Here is a 17,911-nt window from a genome sequence, read left to right on the forward strand (position 1 = left end):
ACCTGTCAAACTACTAGCGTATCTTGTATATCACGCATGAAAATCGGCTTGTATATCGGAAAAGTAGGCGTTTCGCGGCGGCAGAGAAATCCAAGTCTGAGGCTGCAAAAAATGCGAGAACGAACAATAAATCAACTAAGAAAGAACAGCGCTATGGGGCTGGCATAGCAGATTAAATGTATATTCAAGATTTTTTTTCAAGAAAATTTTTCAAGTTGGCCGGTAAGATTTTTCAAAGAATCTTTATCCGATCGGTCTTAGATTTTTTCTGTATACTTTCAAACAATACTAATATGTGCATAAATTACTTTTTTATTCCCTTTCTGGAGCCATGAATGGAACTCACAGTAAATGGGGAGTGGACAAGCATTACGTTCTTTAGCTCCTTTAGGGGCCATATATAATTGTTTGCCGCTCCTGTGTCTATGAGAATTTTCATAGTTCTCTCCGCCAGCCTTCGCTCAATGAAAGGCAAGCGGGACCTTTCTTTAAAAAATTGATAAGGTCATTAGAGTCGAATGGGTCATTGTCGTCGTCGATTGCACTCAGTGCCGCTTCAGCCGCACTCTCATAATTTTGAGTTTCTTCTCCATTGGCAGCTTGCCCAATATTATGAACTCGCTGGCGCCTTTGGCCAGTCATTCTCTCCGAAGAGTTAGGTCTTTTCTGGGTCTGTGCTTTTTGGACTTGATTATTATTTCCCAGCCTGAAATATGGGGGATGTCTAAACTTGGAGGATGATGGATCTATGTCTATTGGTTCTGTGGCAATCCACCGATCTACCCAGTTGTCTTGTTTACGCCGTAAATCATCATTGGTAATCAGATTGGTATTTTGATTCCTTTGCTCTTCTGCCTTGGCATATGTGGCCGCAAACACACTTCGTTCAATACTGGCATGTGCCTTTCTAGATAATGCCAGTGCTGGCAGGTCTTTGGGCTGTGGTGGAAACACAACGGCCCTGAGGTATTTTTTTTTTGCTCTGAAATGAATACGTGTAGGGCGTCGGCCCTATCCTCTGTATTTAGTAGCGAGGCTCTTTCATCGTCATGTTTCATGACAATTTTTTTTAACTTATTTTCATTGTATTTAAAAAAAAGAATTTATTTTCATTGTATTTTTTTTGGGTACTTATAAAACGTTTGGTCTTAAAGAAAGTAAATATTTAAAAGCACGTTTTAATATCTTTTTGGATTATAAAGTTATACATTTTTTAATTTACAAACATTTTTAAATTTTTTAACAAACAGACAAACTGCCTTCATTTGGAAAAAACTGTAAAAATCGAATTTATTGAATAACTTCTGAAAGGGCCAGTTCGTAATCAATGCAGTTGGCTGATATGTCCTGTTGGGCCATCTCGTGTAGAAAAAGACTGTTTTAGACCAATGGCCGCTTGGCTATAACTAAATATTTTTACTTAACCGTTTGTGATACTAGATTTTTTTAGGTTTTTTATGCTTCCTGAAAGGTTACCTTCACCTGAAAGACGCTGTAATGGTCAGCAAGTCTGAAAGAGACCTTGATGCCTACTTGTTCGGAGTAGTTCTACTTTATTTTCTTATTTTGAGCAATCTATTTGGAAGTGTTCTCCAAGCGAAAACCCAGCGTTTTCGGGAGCTTTAATTACTGTTCAAAATCCAGCCTTTAATAAACAACAAGCAAATACAATATACATATATGGGATCTGTGCGTAGGGTTGAAGACCGATCTAAGAAGTGAGTGACGCGGGAGCGCGACTCAACGCTTGATGCTCGATGCTTTCGATAGCGTGGTTGAGTGGTTCTGAAAATATACGTATTTTTAATTTAAAATTTTTTTTGAATTTGGTTAGTTTTAAAATTTTAATTAAAAATTTGACTAAAATTTTATTAAAAATCCAAAATTGTTTCGTAGTTGGGTGAAACCAAATTGTTTAAACAAATAAACAGATGGGAGGCCAATCCTTATGAGAGTTGATACACCCTTGCAGTTAAGCTTATATTATCATTATATATATCAGATCGAATATAATTGTCCGATCCTTATGAGAATTTCACCATCAAATAAATTTTCTAAAAAAATTTTTCAAATCGGATAAGATTGCCCAAAATGCAATCTTTACTAAAAAAAAACCAAAGGTTTGCCAATTCCGATCGTTCTACGATAGCTCTAGGATATAGCCGGCCGATCTTTATTAATTTTGTACATAAGATATTTTGACCAAGTATAACATGTGTGGAAAATCCCAACCCTCTAACCCTTAAACAAGAAAGGAAAGCTAACTTCGGGCGGAGCCGAAGTTTATATACCCTTGCAGTTGAGTCGCAGTCCGCTAGGTGGCGCCACGCATCTTATATTATTAGATATATAGCGGATCGTATATAGTTCACTGATCCTTATGAAATTTGGCATATCGAATTATTTTGCCAAAAGAGGAATCCATTGAAACTCCCATCCTTCTAACTTGAAAAACAACGAAGTTATAGCATTTCCGATCAATCAGTTATATGACAGCTATAGGATATAGACGACCGATCCTTACGAAATTTTGTACTTGTGCACACAACATGCACAAGCTCAAAAAAATTATTCTCCATTAAATATACACATCCACGTGCAATATTCATAAGATCAAATGAGCCAATTTTGAAAAATAATTTTTTTTTTAATAATAGATAGATAAATATAAAAAACCTTTTTAACGGTGTAAAGCACGCTTTAATATCTTTCTTGATTATAAAGTTATGAATTTTTTAATTACCAAAGTTTTTTTAAATTTTTTTTATAACCAGACAAACAGACGAACTGCCTTCATTTGGAAAAAGCTGTATAAATCGAATTTCTTGAACAACTTCTGAAAGAAATGTCGGATCGTGTCGGTACGACGCATATTTAGGAGTAGAATGTGAATATATAAACATATTTTATCTAGGGCTAGAATGTCTCCACCAACCCCCAATTAGTAATTCAAATTTTCTTTACTTTCACTCTATTTCTCCCAAACTAAACGACTTTTGGAAAATGTTAGGACAAAAATTATCTAATTAAAACAACACCTTTCGATTGGTGTATAATTCATTCAGACCGGATTCCTACAGAACATTTTTAATGAAATTTTTGATGTGAAATATGTAAAAACGGGCGTTTTACGGCTGAATTTACAAATGGCTGATATTAACAAATCCATAAACTTATATTCTTCTTTTGATTAGTAGCAGTGAAAAACAAGAAAAAATCAACTTTAACATATTTTTATCGCACAATGTTATCAATCTTAAACATTTTTTTTTAATATTTGGTATTAACATACGCCTACGCCTGTATATTGTCACTTATATTATCGTTAGAACTAAAGTGTGTTAAGGGGTTACACCACGTTAAGGTTTTCAAATATACAAATAACCTGTCAAACTACTAGCGTATCTTGTATATCACGCATGAAAATCGGCTTGTATATCGGAAAAGTAGGCGTTTCGCGGCGGCAGAGAAATCCAAGTCTGAGGCTGCAAAAAATGCGAGAACGAACATTAAATCAACCAAGAAAGAACAGCGCTATGGGGCTGGCATAGCAGATTAAATGTATATTCAAGATTTTTTTTCAAGAAAATTTTTCAAGTTGGCCGGTAAGGTTTTTCAAAGAATCTTTATCCGATCGGTCTCAGATTTTTTCTGTATACTTTCAAACAATACTAATATGTGCATAAATTACTTTTTTTTCCCCTTTCTGGAGCCATGAATGGAACTCACAGTAAATGGGGAGTGGACAAGCATTACGTTCTTTAGCTCCTTTAGGGGCCATATATAATTGTTTGCCGCTCCTGTGTCTATGAGAATTTTCATAGTTCTCTCCGCCAGCCTTCGCTCAATGAAAGGCAAGCGGGACCTTTCTTTAAAAAATTGATAAGGTCATTAGAGTCGAATGGGTCATTGTCGTCGTCGATTGCACTCAGTGCCGCTTCAGCCGCACTCTCATAATTTTGAGTTTCTTCTCCATTGGCAGCTTGCCCAATATTATGAACTCGCTGGCGCCTTTGGCCAGTCATTCTCTCCGAAGAGTTAGGTCTTTTCTGGGTCTGTGCTTTTTGGACTTGATTATTATTGCCCAGCCTGAAATATGGGGGATGTCTAAACTTGGAGGATGATGGATCTATGTCTATTGGTTCTGTGGCAATCCACCGATCTACCCAGTTGTCTTGTTTACGCCGTAAATCATCATTGGTAATCAGATTGGTATTTTGATTCCTTTGCTCTTCTGCCTTGGCATATGTGGCAACGAACACACTTCGCTCAATACTGGCATGTGCCTTTCTAGATAATGCCAGTGCTGGCAGGTCTTTGGGCTGTGGTGGAAACACAACGTCCCTGAGGTATTTTTTTTAGCTCTGAAATGAATACGTTAGTAGCGAGGCTCTTTCATCGTCATGTTTCATGACAATTTTTTTTAACTTATTTTCATTGTATTTAAAAAAAAGAATTTATTTTCATTGTATTTTTTTTGGGTACTTATAAAACGTTTGGTCTTAAAGAAAGTAAATATTTAAAAGCACGTTTTAATATCTTTTTGGATTATAAAGTTATACATTTTTTAATTTACAAACATTTTTAAATTTTTTAACAAACAGACAAACTGCCTTCATTTGGAAAAAACTGTAAAAATCGAATTTATTGAATAACTTCTGAAAGGGCCAGTTCGTAATCAATGCAGTTGGCTGATATGTCCTGTTGGGCCATCTCGTGTAGAAAAAGGCTGTTTTAGACCAATGGCCGCTTGGCTATAACTAAAGATTTTTACTTAACCGTTTGTGATGCTAGATTTTTTTAGGTTTTTTATGCTTCCTGAAAGGTTACCTTCACCTGAAAGACGCTGTAATGGTTAGCAAGTCTGAAAGAGACCTTGATCGGAGTAGTTCTACTTTATTTTCTTATTTTGAGCAATCTATTTGGAAGTGTTTTCCGAGCGAAAACCCAGCGTTTTCGGGAGCTTTAATTACTGTTCAAAATCCAGCCTTTAATAAACAACAAGCAAATACAATATACATATATGGGATCTGTGCGTAGGGTTGAAGACCGATCTAAGAAGTGAGTGACGCGGGAGCGCGACTCAACGCTTGATGCTCGATGCTTTCGATAGCTTGAGTGGTTCTGAAAATATACGTATTATTAATTTAAAATTTTTTTTGAATTTGGTTAGTTTTAAAATTTTAATTAAAAATTTGCCCAAAATTTTATTTATTTTTTTCTCCTATTACTCCGCTTGGGAGCTTAGGGCATTTACAAGGACTTTGAACCTGACTCTGTTTGGTGCAGTTTGCTTAGCGTAATCCCACGTGATGTTGCTGCGGGATAATTCTTGTATTATAGTACGGCGCCAGGTAAGCTTGGGGCGGCCCACTCTTCTGCTTCCCTGTGGGTTCCAATCCAGTGCCTTCCTGACTATGCTGTCTGTTTTCTTCCTGAGTGCGTGACCTATCCATCTCCATTTTTTCTTCTTGATTTGGTGATGGATGGGAGCCTCCCCCGTGTTGCGCCACAGGTCACTGTTGGAAATTCTGTTGGGCCAGAATATCCCACATATGATCCTGAGGCACTTGTTAATGAATGACTGCAGCTTTGTCATCATCCTTTGGGAGGTTAGCCACGTCTCAGCTCCGTACAGAAGAATGGATTTTACACACGCATTGAAGATCCGCAGCTTTGTTCTTCTACTTATTTGCTGATTTCTCCAAATGCGGTGCAATCTTCCGAATGCAGATCTTGCCTTGCACAGTCTGCTCTCTACATCTTTTTCCACTCCACCACTGGATGATATTATGGTGCCAAGGTAGGTAAAGTGGTCGACGAAATCGACTGTTTTACCGCTGATGGTGATGCTACCTTGGTTGGAGTTATTAAACCGCATCGCCTTGGTTTTTGATGCGTTGATGGAGAGGCCTACTGCGTTGGCTCTCTTCTCGAGGTCGGACGCCTTGGCTTGTATATCGAGTCTGTGTGATAGGAGGCATATATCGTCGGCGTAGTCTAGGTCTTCAAGGTGTTGTGTGAAGCTCCAAGTTGCCAAGATGCATGCTTACTTCTCTCATGATCTCATCAATCACCAGGTTGAACAATAGGGGTGATAGAGGGCAGCCTTGCTTGACGCCAGTGTTTGTCTGAAAGAGTGCACTTATTTTTCCGTTGTGCAGTACGGCCAGATCCGCATCATCGTACATAGCTTTTATTATGCTGATGATCTTCACTGGCACTCCTTTCCTTGCAAGTGCACGCCATATCGCCGCCCTGTCTATTGAGTCAAACGCTTTTTGGAAGTCGATGAATAGAAGGTATAGTGGCGAACGCCATTCCACGGCTTGTTCGGTTATTGTGCGTAGCGTGTTTGCCTGGTCTACGCAGCTCCTAAGTGGTCTAAAACCTCCTTGTTCATCTCGAATTGTTGGCTCTAGTTTCTCCATAAGTCGTTCGTTCAGCAGGGTCGCTAATATTTTATTAATATTTTATTTTATTGCAATGTTTCGGCCATTAGTTGCGGGTCAATCTGGAGGAGTTCGGCAGATATGCCGTCCTCTCCAGCCGCTTTGTTGCTCTTTAACTTCCTGATTGCATCTCGTATTTCTCTGATTGAGGGAGGGGTTGGGGGTATCCTAACGCTGCTGTTGGGTACGATACTTCTGAAGTCGGGCTGTGTGTTGCCTGGTTGCTCTGTACAGCTGATCTCCATGAAGTGTTGCCTCCATCTCTCAAGTTGAGCATCGTCGTCTACTAGGAGACTACCGTCTGAGTCTCGAATGGGATGGGTTTGCCTCTGGTAGCTTCCAGATAGTTTGCCTATCAACTGGTACAGTGAGCGCATGTTGTTTGTATTTGCTGCTCTTTCTGCGTTTTCTGCAATGCTGTCCAGTACGGCTCTCTTGTCGCGTCTAGCTGATTTTTTCACCAATTTGCAGAGATTCCTGTGTTCTTCTCTGGCTCTGCCGTCGTGATCCGCTATCGACTTGAGTCTATTCCGTCTGCTGATGAGTTCCCATGTGTCCGCCGAGATCCATTCAGAGCAGCTGCGTTGTCTCGTGCCAAGCATCTCCTCTGCGGTACTTCTCAGTAGTCTGCAAGTTTGTTGCCAAGGGCAGTTCCGCTGTGGTGTCAACTGTTCGCGTAGTGCTGTTGCCATTCTGGAGGATAGGGTAGTATCTCTGAGTCGATGTATATTCAGGGGGGTCGGTCTTCTTGTGGCCCTGGTGGCAGTGTGCTTTCGTTGGAGTTTGATTGAGATCTCTCCAACTACAAGCTCGTGGTCACTGTCTATTGACGCGCCTCTCCTATTGCGTACATCTCTCAGCGAACGCCTCCATCTCTTACTTATGCACAGGTGGTCGATTTGGTTGCGGGTATTTCCATCTGGAGATGTCCATGTATATTTATGAACTTCCCTGTGGGGAAATACTGTTCCTCCAATGACCAACTGGAAGGTCTGGCATAAGTCGATCAGCCTGTCTCCATTGTCACTTCGCGTGCCGATACCATGCCGCCCGGTTGATTCCAATCCGGTGTTGTTGGGGCCGACTTTCGCATTGAAGTCACCCATGAGAATCTTGATGTCACCTCTTATGACCTTGTTGAGGGATGAGATGAGTGCGTTGTAGAAGTCGTCTTTGATGTCATCGCTGGCGTCTTCTGTTGGGGCATAGCATTGCACGATGGTGATGTGCCTGGCGTTGCATCGGAATCTGGCGGTGATGAGATTCTGTCAGAGACGGGGTTCCAGGAGATAAGTGTCTGTTTAAATTTCCTCGACACATAAATCCCTACTCCATTTCGTCCACCATCACTGCTTCCGCTATGCAACACTAAATTACTTTGTGATGTTGTTGTTGCTCCCTTCCCACTCCATCTCATCTCGCTGATGCCAGCAATTGCGATCTGCAGTCGGTCCATCTCGTTCTCCAACTGCGCCAATCTGGATGGCTCCATCAGAGTCCTAACGTTGCATTGTCCAATTCGTGTCCGTTTCGAGATGCGAAGGGTCGTCATCGGTTTTGGAGTGTCATTTGGTTCGATTGTACTTGTATTTGTTCTTGTAATCATTGTTATTTTCGTTCGGCCCGGTGATTGGCCGGACGCGACTTATCCCATGTAGTGGGGCTGCCACTTGTCGACATCTGGGAGTTCCGCTTTTGACTTTTTTCATAAATATCATGCGAAATTATAATAATTCATAATTTTTTTTTTTTATTTATCGGGGGTCGGGATCGAACCCACGACCTCTTGTTTGGTAGGCAAATACGCTACCGCTGAGCTGGCAAGAGGCCATTATGAATTGCTTACAATTACACAGTATAAATATTACAAGCCGAAAGTGTAGGGTCATGCACTTGTCATGAGTGGGAATCGAACCCACAACCTCATGCTTAGCGAGCTAGCGTGCTAACCGCTAGGCTACGAGGCCCCCCCCAAAATTTTATTAAAAATCCAAAATTGTTTCGTAGTTGTGTGAAACCAAATTGTTTAAACAAATAAACAGATGGGAGGCCAATCCTTATGAGAGTTGATATACCCTTGCAGTTAAGCTTATATTATTATTATATATATCAGATCGAATATAATTGTCCGATCCTTATGAGAATTTCACCATCAAATAAATTTTCTAAAAAAAATTTTTAAATCGGATAAGATTGCCCAAAATGCAATCTGTACTAAGTCCCATCATTCTATCTAAAAAAACCAAAGGTTTGCCAATTCCGATCGTTCTACGATAGCTCTAGGATATAGTCGGCCGATCTTTATGAATTTTGTACATAAGATATTTTGACCAAGTATAACATGTGTGGAAAATCCCAACCCTCTAACCCTTAAACAAGAAAGGAAAGCTAACTTCGGGCGGAGCCAAAGTATATTTACTTTTGCAGTTGAGTCGCAGTCCGCTATGTGGCGCCACGCATCTTATATTATTAGATATATAGCGGATCGTATATAGTTCACTGATCCTTATGAAATTTGGCATATCGAATTATTTTGCCAAAAGAGGAATCCATTGAATTTTTTAATTACCAAAGTTTTTTTAAATTTTTTTTATAACCAGACAAACAGACGAACTGCCTTTATTTGGAAAAAGCTGTATAAATCGAATTTCTTGAACAATTTCTGAAAGAAATGTCGGATCGTGTCGGTACGACGCATATTTAGGAGTAGAATGTGAATATATAAAAATATTTTATCTAGGGCTAGATTGTCTCCACCAACCCCAAATTAGTAATTCAAATTTTCTTTACTTTCACTCTATTTCTCCCAAACTAAACGACTTTTGGAAAATGTTAGGACAAAAATTATCTAATTAAAACAACACCTTACGATTGGTGTATAATTCATTCAGACCGGATGCCTACAGAACATTTTTAATGAAATTTTTGATGTGAAATATGCAAAAACGGGCATTTTACGGAAATTTTTAAATGTCCGTAAAAGATGATTGGCTGATATTAACAAATCCATAAACTTATATTCTTATTTTGATTAGTAGAAGTGAAAAACAAGAAAAAATCAACTTTAAAATATTTTTGTCGCACAGTGTTATCAATCTTAAAAATTTTTTTTTAATATTTGGTATTAACATACGCCTACGCCTGTATATTGTCACTTATATTATCGTTAGAACTAAAGTGTGTTAAGGGGTTACACCACGTTAAGGTTTTCAAATATACAAATAACCTGTCAAACTACTAGCGTATCTTGTATATCACGCATGAAAATCGGCTTGTATATCGGAAAAGTAGGCGTTTCGCGGCGGCAGAGAAATCCAAGTCTGAGGCTGCAAAAAATGCGAGAACGAACATTAAATCAACCAAGAAAGAACAGCGCTATGGGGCTGGCATAGCAGATTAAATGTATATTCAAAATTTTTTTTCAAGAAAATTTTTCAAGTTGGCCGGTAAGATTTTTCAAAGAATCTTTATCCGATCGGTCTCAGATTTTTTCTGTATACTTTCAAACAATACTTTCTCTATGGAAGTACGGAAAGTTTTTTTATATTGGAAATTAAAATTGTTATAAAGAATTTTCAAGCGTTTTTTCGCCTTTATAATTTAATTTTTTTAAATGATGACATTTTTGGAGAAAATTATGACATTTAGTATCAGCTACGTACTTTCGTAGCTGATACTAAATCGAATGTTTGTTATTTCATGACAAAAACTTTACAAAAAGTTGCAGAAGAAACCTTACGCGCTATCAGAAAAAAACGTCTATGGAAATCTAAAGCCAAGTCGTAATCTTGTTTTGAAAGGTCCTGAAAAAATTCTGTAACATTATTTGAGAGTTGTATTATATAATAATCATCTTTTACAAAATTTCAATATCTTTTATAGTTTTTTGTGAAAAAAATTCTCCACGTTTTTTTTTAAACGTATGTTTTTCCGTTTTGTTTGCCTTATAGTTGAAGTGCCAAATAAGAATATTTTAAATGTGTAATTGATTGTAAATACAATTGAAAAAATTGATTTCAGATATTTTGGGCGTTACATGCGGGTACGTCACCGCTATTTTACCTCGTCAAGACGTTTTTTTATTTGATATAAGATGAATTTTCTGTGTGTATACATTATCATTTATTGACTGTCGGATTTGTCTCCCGAAAAACCCGTCACACTTAGACTGTTTTCGTTCCATTGTGTTACCGTATTTGAAACTTCCAAGATGTCGATAATTAATATATTTCCTAGATTTCCTACTACATATTAGTACTTCGTCCTCATCCCGGGGGGTGAATTTATGTGCCTTTTTGACTAGCCTAGCTCCGTGATTACTCTGATAGCTGTGCTGATGTGGGTCCAATCCATGAAAACGCTGGGATCTCAACTTTATGTGAGAAAATAACATATTGGGCCAGCCCTGCGGGTTCTTTCTATTGAATGCTTGAGTTTAATTTTATAGGAGGCTATTGGTATACCAGTACCCTCCCAGTTCCCAGTACCCAGTTCGTATTCAATGCAGTTGGCTGGGATGTCCTGTTGGGCCATCTCGTGTAGAAAAAGACTGTTTTAGATTTCACGAGATAGAGCCGACCAATGTCCGCTTGGCTATCACTAAAGATTTTTACTTAACCGTTTGTGATGCTAGATTTTTTTTATGTTTTTTAGTGCTTCCTGAAAGGCCATCGCCTTCACCTGAAAGACGCTGTAATGGTCTGCAAGTCTGAAAGAGGTCCTGATGCCTAATTGTTTGGAGTAGTCCTACTTTATTTTCTTATTTTGAGCAATCTGTTTAGAAGTGTGTTAAGTTACCGAGCGTTTTCGGAAGCTTTAATTAATGTTCCAAATGCAGCCTTTAATGAACAAAAAGCTCTGTTAGATTTAAATATATAAACACAATTTATTTTTCGAACTTGATGATTTTTTTTATATACAACCGATCGATATATAGATAGACCGATCTAAGAAGTGAGTGACGCGGGAGCGCGACTTAACGCTTGATGCTGCGGAGCGACCGAGAGATACCTGGAGAGAGCGACACAACTCTAGCCCATGACGGCAGATGCAGGTAGCCGATCGAATGGCAATAGAATTTGCGTTGCAGAACCATACATAAAAAGTGTCGAAGCAGTATTTAAATTTCGGCGGCAACATACTTCAAGGGTAAAAGGTGATTTAGGGTTAAAGTCTCTTCTTCTTCAGAATCTAGAAACCCAAAGGTTATTGGTCTAAAATTTAAGATGCTTTCGAATTCAATTAGAGCAGTTCCGAAGGTTTCGTTGTAAAAAAAATTTGTTGGGCACATCGATTTTAAATCTATTTTAACAGATTGAACAAGCCTTTCTCATGCTTCTTCCCTGTGAGGTGCTGCCGCACGGTTGAGTTTCCATTTGATTCCGTCATACAGAATGGTTATATTTATTTATTTAATTTTTTTTTTTCGGGCGGATCCCGCTGCATACGTAGAGCCTACCTCCCGCCCAGCCGATCAAAAGGCGACCAACCAGCATCGCATTCAGATTCTATGTGATCTCTGTGTACTCCGTATTGATGACTCCAGACACACGATCCATACTCTAGAATCGGACGGACGGAATGTACATATGTATATAAAGTTTTTGTTATGTACTGGTCATTAAATTCTTTTGACCATTTTTTTATAAATCGACCATATAGATATATAGTCGGTAAAATAGTGTTCCAAATCTAATGGGACACCCAGATTGTTAATCTGACTTAATCGTTCTAAGGCGTACCCATAGAGAAGGGTGCCCGAGACTGGAGACAACTGCCAAAACATGAGAGCATAATGATCCTTCAATACGGCAAAGTTTCCTCTCACGGCTTGCGTTCGCCTAGAAACTCAGAACTGCATGTCAACGGAATCCTGACAGAGAAGGCCCCTAACTCGAACCGGGCACGAAATGCACCTCGCAATCTAAATCCTTCTTAGTCCACTTCGCACTGGGTTCGGAGCACCATCTCTTTATATGTAAGCCGCCCCCGCACACAACCCATCCAAGTAGGGTTTTCTGCAACAACGGTAGGCCAGCTGAGAGCTGGATTTGCGAAACACACAGCAGCTTATAGAAAAGACTGGCTTCGATAAGTAAATTGATGCGTCAAGGTCTGCAGAATCTTCTGAAAGAGGCAATATCTTCTGAAATTTCAGTGGGTGCATATAAACCGTTTTAAAGCTTTCAAACAGGCAGATGTGGATAGATCTTTTACATGCTCTTAGTGGACGGCTTAGGTAGCAAATCAAATGAAGACTCACGTAACATATTGCGGGAGCCTTAGTGCGAACTTCTTACAATAATATTGTATATTCTTGTAATAAAATGGGCAGTAAAAATCCAGTCCAGTGACTCCAAAAACCTGGCAATCGTTGAGTCTTTGCTCTGGGAGATCAGCCATAATGTACTCCAGCAACTGAGGATTGGTCCGAAAGTGTTTTTCAATATTAAAAGTGTTGGTCAATAAAATATGATTAATAAATTAATTGTTGAGCTATCAGAATTTTGATAGCGACCGAATTAAGACACAATCCACAATTCGATTTCAATTTAACCCCAAAACAAATTCCGCGGCCGGTCCAAAACAATGCCGAATTACAAGTCCATAAACCTAAGAGCTTGCGCAGAAGCTCCATCAATGCTCCCAAAATGCATGCACTACAAAAGAACAACAAAGCGCATGCGAATCTGGGAGAAACAAAGAATATGGAAAAGCTGAAAACGGGCAATTAGTGGACCGCTGCGGCTAGTTACACTGAGAGACTTAAATAGAAATAATTATGTTATTTGATGCTGGCACAAGTCCCAACATTAATAATCAATAATCATGTAATTTCAGAACGAAATGAGATCTTTCATGAGACACACTAAAAGCGAATTTAAAGAGTTGGTTAAAGGTTTTCGCAAAATCGTTGACCCACTCTGTGCGCCCGATTTAGTTAAGTAGCCTTCAGCTGCTAAATGAGTCTCAAAGCGTAAGAAATACGCTGTTAGTGACGATCTTGTGGTGAATAATCTTCAGCCTACTTCGCCGACGATTATGCAGCCGTTCATATCTTTGACCACCCCCAGGGGTTGAACCTGGCAAAAATTCGGCTTCCGAATACCACCAATCCCATTAGTTCAAACCTTCTTAAAAGTCACCCAACAGGGTTATTAGCCGTCCGGACCCCCGGTATAAATCGAAGCTGCACTTTTAGTAACTCTATTTGTTTTAAGGCTTGCCCATGACACTTCTGAGATTGATATCTCGGCTTACATCAAAGCCAAAACAAAACCTGACTATTAGGTGGCGGATATTACAAAATTTAAATACACCTACACCGTCTAGTGCACGTCCTCTTTCAAAATACCCGTGGCCGTGCAGATGTTCAATACGATTTGTTCTGCTATCTTTTGGACGGAGTACATTTTTGTTCAAGAACATAAGTCAAGTACGATGTAGAAAAAAAATATCCAAACCTTTCCAATGTTAGAGCTTTCACCTCAACCTTCCACCTCATCTTTCTCAGCTTCAAGGAACTAATGTTTTCACTAACACTTACCTATCAGAGAGCCCACTCTAGAGGGTTACGTAGTAAACTTCCCGAACTGTAATCCTTTGCATCTCACATTATAGTGGAACAGAAACTTGGTTAAAGCCGGAGATCTTAAGCTCCGAAGTTTTTCCAAGTAGGTACACAGCTTTTAGACGTCATAGAACACTGCGAAGGGGAGGAGGAGTCTTAATTTCTGTAGACTCCAAATGCGCTTCTGAAGAGGTAAAATCACAAGAGTTTGGTGACATAGAATTTCATTGTAGTAAAATCATTTTGTCCGGTCAATCATTATAAGTTACCTGTTCTTACATAACACCTTCGTCCGAACATACTGGCAACATTTGTCCGCTATTCGTTTCATTTCTGATCGTCTGTGTGATGGTGACCAGCTGTTAGTAATTCTATGCTCTCTAATGTTGATAATTCACCTAGAGGCCTAACTTGCCCCACGACTTCCCTGCGGGCATGTTCGACATGTCACTCGGGCAAATTAACCACGTTAGAAATTCTTTAGGTCGGCTGCTGGACTTGTGTTTCGTTTCTGATCCTGATGGAATTACTTTTTCTAACTCTGAGGATCCATATCATCACACTCTTGAGGTTTTAATCGAAAACAATCGCTTCATTGACCTTAAACCTACACTTAAATCTCATAAAGTTTGTTTCTTCCGTAAGGCTGACTTTAAAAAACTAAATAAATTAATTTTTGAATTTGAATGGTCCGATCTACTAGCATGTGAAGATATAGATATATTTTTCGACGCTAGCGTTCCGTGGAAATATCCGTCTGCTTCAAATAATCCGTCTTGGTATACAAAGCACCTATACAATTTAAAGAACGTAATGAATAGAATTTTGTCTAGACACAATAGACAGTTTCAGCTAAGCATATTATAATTATTTTACATGCATTTTTTGGTGGCTGCTTGGCCCAACAGCACCTTTTAAATTTTAAGAACGCCATGAATAGACTTTTAAATAAACATAAATCATCTGGCTGTACAGTTAGTTTTTCAAGATACTTAGTAGCTCGGTTCAATTTCTACGTGCATAACGCAGAATGTTATAGGAGTTATTTTCCCCGCTGTCGGTTTCAGTTCACTTAGGATCCGAAGCAGTTTAATAATTTTGTAAACACTAAGCGCAAACGTGTAAATTTTCCTCTTCTGCTTACGTTTGAAAACTCATCAGCGAACACTGATCAGACAATGGACGATCTCGTTGCTCAGTTTTTTAAACAACGAATTCACTTAGCACCAGTCCGGCTTAGCCTTGTACTTATAATATCTGTTCGTCCGTAGAGCGTTATGCGGCAACTACGTCAAACTTGAACTCACGGGAGTAACGCAGTCAAAAACCGTAAATAGTCCTGACTAAATTTACCTGAATTCTGCAAGGGACTACTCGGGTTGGCCAGACGCTTGCTGTGATTAGGCAGGAGTTGATGTGCTTGAAGTCCTGGGGTGCTTTTCCTCAAGTACCGGTGGTATGGTGGTTCGGCTTATTCCTTATCGGCCGGTCCTACTGGCGGTTCATTTAACGGCAGCAACACTCGAAGTAGGTTAGGTAATGCGGGGTCTACTTGTGGTCCGTTTCACAGGAGCAACACTTGAAGTAGACTGGTATGCCGCTTATACAGGAGCCACTCGAAGTAGATTCGATGATAAAAGTTCTACTGGTGGTCCGTTTACACTGGAGCCGCGCGAAGTAGATAGCTTTCAGAGAGTCCTACTTGTGAACCGTTTTACACAGGATCACTCGAAGTAGGTTGATTTTAAGTAGGTTGCCGTGGTTCAGACACTGAGTAACGAGACGATTGACTCTGATTTCGGAACTGTCTTTATTTCAGAAGAACAACTCTTATATAAGATGCTAAATTATACATCATTAAATCTAAGAAAGGTCAATGTTATGGACGTGCTAAAACTAAGGTTAATGCCAGGATCACCCACCTCTGAATCTGCTGACTCAGATTGTTTGTTCATGTACTGCTTTCCACACGCATTTCGGCTTCGCTGGCTGGTTTTTGCTTGCTTCGGTCAGTCGGTCATTCTTCCCGCTGATAATGCTGATTCTGCTTCCGGTGCCATCGACTAGTGCCGGTTTAGTAGGTTGGATATTGGCTTATGCTTATCGTACATTATACATTATTAATAGGCTAGTAGGTCTGATGCTTGTATATCGTGACCTGCTGATGCATCTTGATTGGGTAGTAGGTCTTGGCCAACAATATCCATTCAGCCAACCTTATATTTTGCCCATCTTTTGATCAAATTTATTGTTTTATCCGATCTTCTCAAGGTCAAGCTCGTATATTCGCCAGGCCCTAATGGAGTACCAGGCTGTGTTCTGCAGAACTGCGCCGAGGCTCTGTGCAAACCGCTCCTTAAACTCTTTAATCCATCGCTCGAGACTTTGATCTTTCCCCTTATGTGGAAGGAATTTTACGTTATTCCGCTGCATAAAAAACGGAAAAATCCGACGCTGCACATTATAGAGGCATTTCTAAATTGTCAGCAATTCCAAAGCTTTTTGTAAAACTTATCACTCCACATTTGCAAAACCTATGTAGTTTAATAATATTTCCGTGCCAACATGGTTTCATGACGCGCCGCTCCACCACTACCAACTTATTGGAGCTTTTGGAGCAACTTATTTGATTGGATCTTTTTGTGATGGTATCCGAAATGGCTTACAATCAGACTCATTTACACTGACTTCAGTAAAGCAGTTGACTCGGTAACCCATTCGCTTCTTATAAGTAATCTCAGTATTTTGGGACTCCTAACCAATCTCCTTGGCCGTTAGCCAACGGGTACTACAGGGGGAGAAACGCATGAGTTCAAGTGCCGTAACAGTGTACACTGCTGGTAGTGCGACTATACTCTCCACGTGAGGGCGGCTGGTAACAGGCGAATCGTAGTCGGGCGGGGAGAAGAACACTCCCTTCCTCAAATCACCCCAATCCAAGGTGGAACAGCATATGCCGAGGGATGCATGTCCGGGGGGTGCACAGACGTTAATATGCGGACTCTGGGGGACCGACAGACCCCTCAGTTTCAATCAGGCTTATCATGATAAGCGGGCTATGTCATGATAGACGAACCCCTTCCCGCCTACTCGTGGGTCCAAATATGAACTTGAATAAAAATATAAACAAAAATAGTGGGGAACGGAACTCCCTAAGAATGTCCGGAAATGGGATCATGGATCCGTCAATCTCCAAGGCAGACAGAGCTAAGAAGAAAAAGGGGCAGACGCAATAGAGTAACAGATCCTTCGCCGAGGCTACTAAGGGTAGGACCATCATTGGGGTATTTGACAACGGCTCCAAAGATGGCCTGATTCCCAAGGAGCTTTGGCGGAGGGTGGTGAACGAGCTGCATGGGCGCTTCATGGAGGAGATGCTCAAGAGCGGAGGACCTCCACCGGACTGCGAAGACGCAGGGTGGTACCAGGGTAGCATCAAGGTGATAGCATGCCAAGATGCGAGGTCTGTAAGTCTCTACAAGCGCATGATTGCGTCGCTTGGAGAGGTTTACCCAGGAGCCTGTCTGGAGGTGGTGGACTGGGACAAGATCCCCAGCAAACCGAGGGCCCGCGTATGGCTGACCGAGAAGCCGGCGGACCCTGCTACCATACTGGCCATGTTCAAGATGTGCAATCCCACACTCCCTACGGCGGACTGGAGAGTCGCGAAGGTGGAGGAGGCAGTGGGACTAAAAAGGCAGTCACTTTAAATGAGGAGACTGCGAGGATCCTGGAGGGTGCTGATAGCCGTATTAAGTACGAGTTCGAGCACGTTGCGGTGAGGATCTACAAGTCGGATGCAAAGACTAAGCCAGGAGGCATCGACTTGGAGATAGACGCACAAGAGCCAGACTTGGGGGAACCGACCGAAGAGGTCCGCCCAGAAGGA

At 40.4% G+C, this 17,911-nt stretch overlaps 3 protein-coding genes across 3 annotated transcripts in view; all 3 read right to left on the reverse strand.

Moving 5' to 3' along the window:
• Nucleotides 1-1,626: 1,626 nt before the first annotated feature.
• LOC6502091 (plexin-B) overlaps nt 1,627-17,911 on the reverse strand; it is a 61,194-nt gene continuing 44,909 nt past the window's right edge. Inside the window, exon 6 of the mRNA XM_014904437.3 lies at nt 1,627-1,785. The gene's annotated coding sequence lies outside the window, so the exon portion shown is untranslated. The remainder of the gene's footprint in view (nt 1,786-17,911) is intronic.
• LOC123257769 lies at nt 5,228-6,191 on the reverse strand. Its single transcript, XM_044717748.1, has 2 exons — nt 6,054-6,191; nt 5,228-5,947 (listed from the first exon to the last, which is right to left on the reverse strand). The coding sequence occupies exons 1-2, from the start codon at nt 6,189-6,191 to the stop codon at nt 5,228-5,230; spliced, it is 858 nt and encodes a 285-aa protein (XP_044573683.1).
• LOC123257770 (craniofacial development protein 2-like) lies at nt 7,023-8,004 on the reverse strand. Its single transcript, XM_044717749.1, has 3 exons — nt 7,783-8,004; nt 7,418-7,717; nt 7,023-7,145 (listed from the first exon to the last, which is right to left on the reverse strand). Exons 1-3 carry the CDS (start codon nt 8,002-8,004, stop codon nt 7,023-7,025), a joined length of 645 nt encoding a protein of 214 aa, XP_044573684.1.

This window comes from Drosophila ananassae, assembly GCF_017639315.1.
Source record: "Drosophila ananassae strain 14024-0371.13 chromosome 4 unlocalized genomic scaffold, ASM1763931v2 tig00000061, whole genome shotgun sequence".
NCBI classification, from domain to species: domain Eukaryota; kingdom Metazoa; phylum Arthropoda; class Insecta; order Diptera; family Drosophilidae; genus Drosophila; species Drosophila ananassae.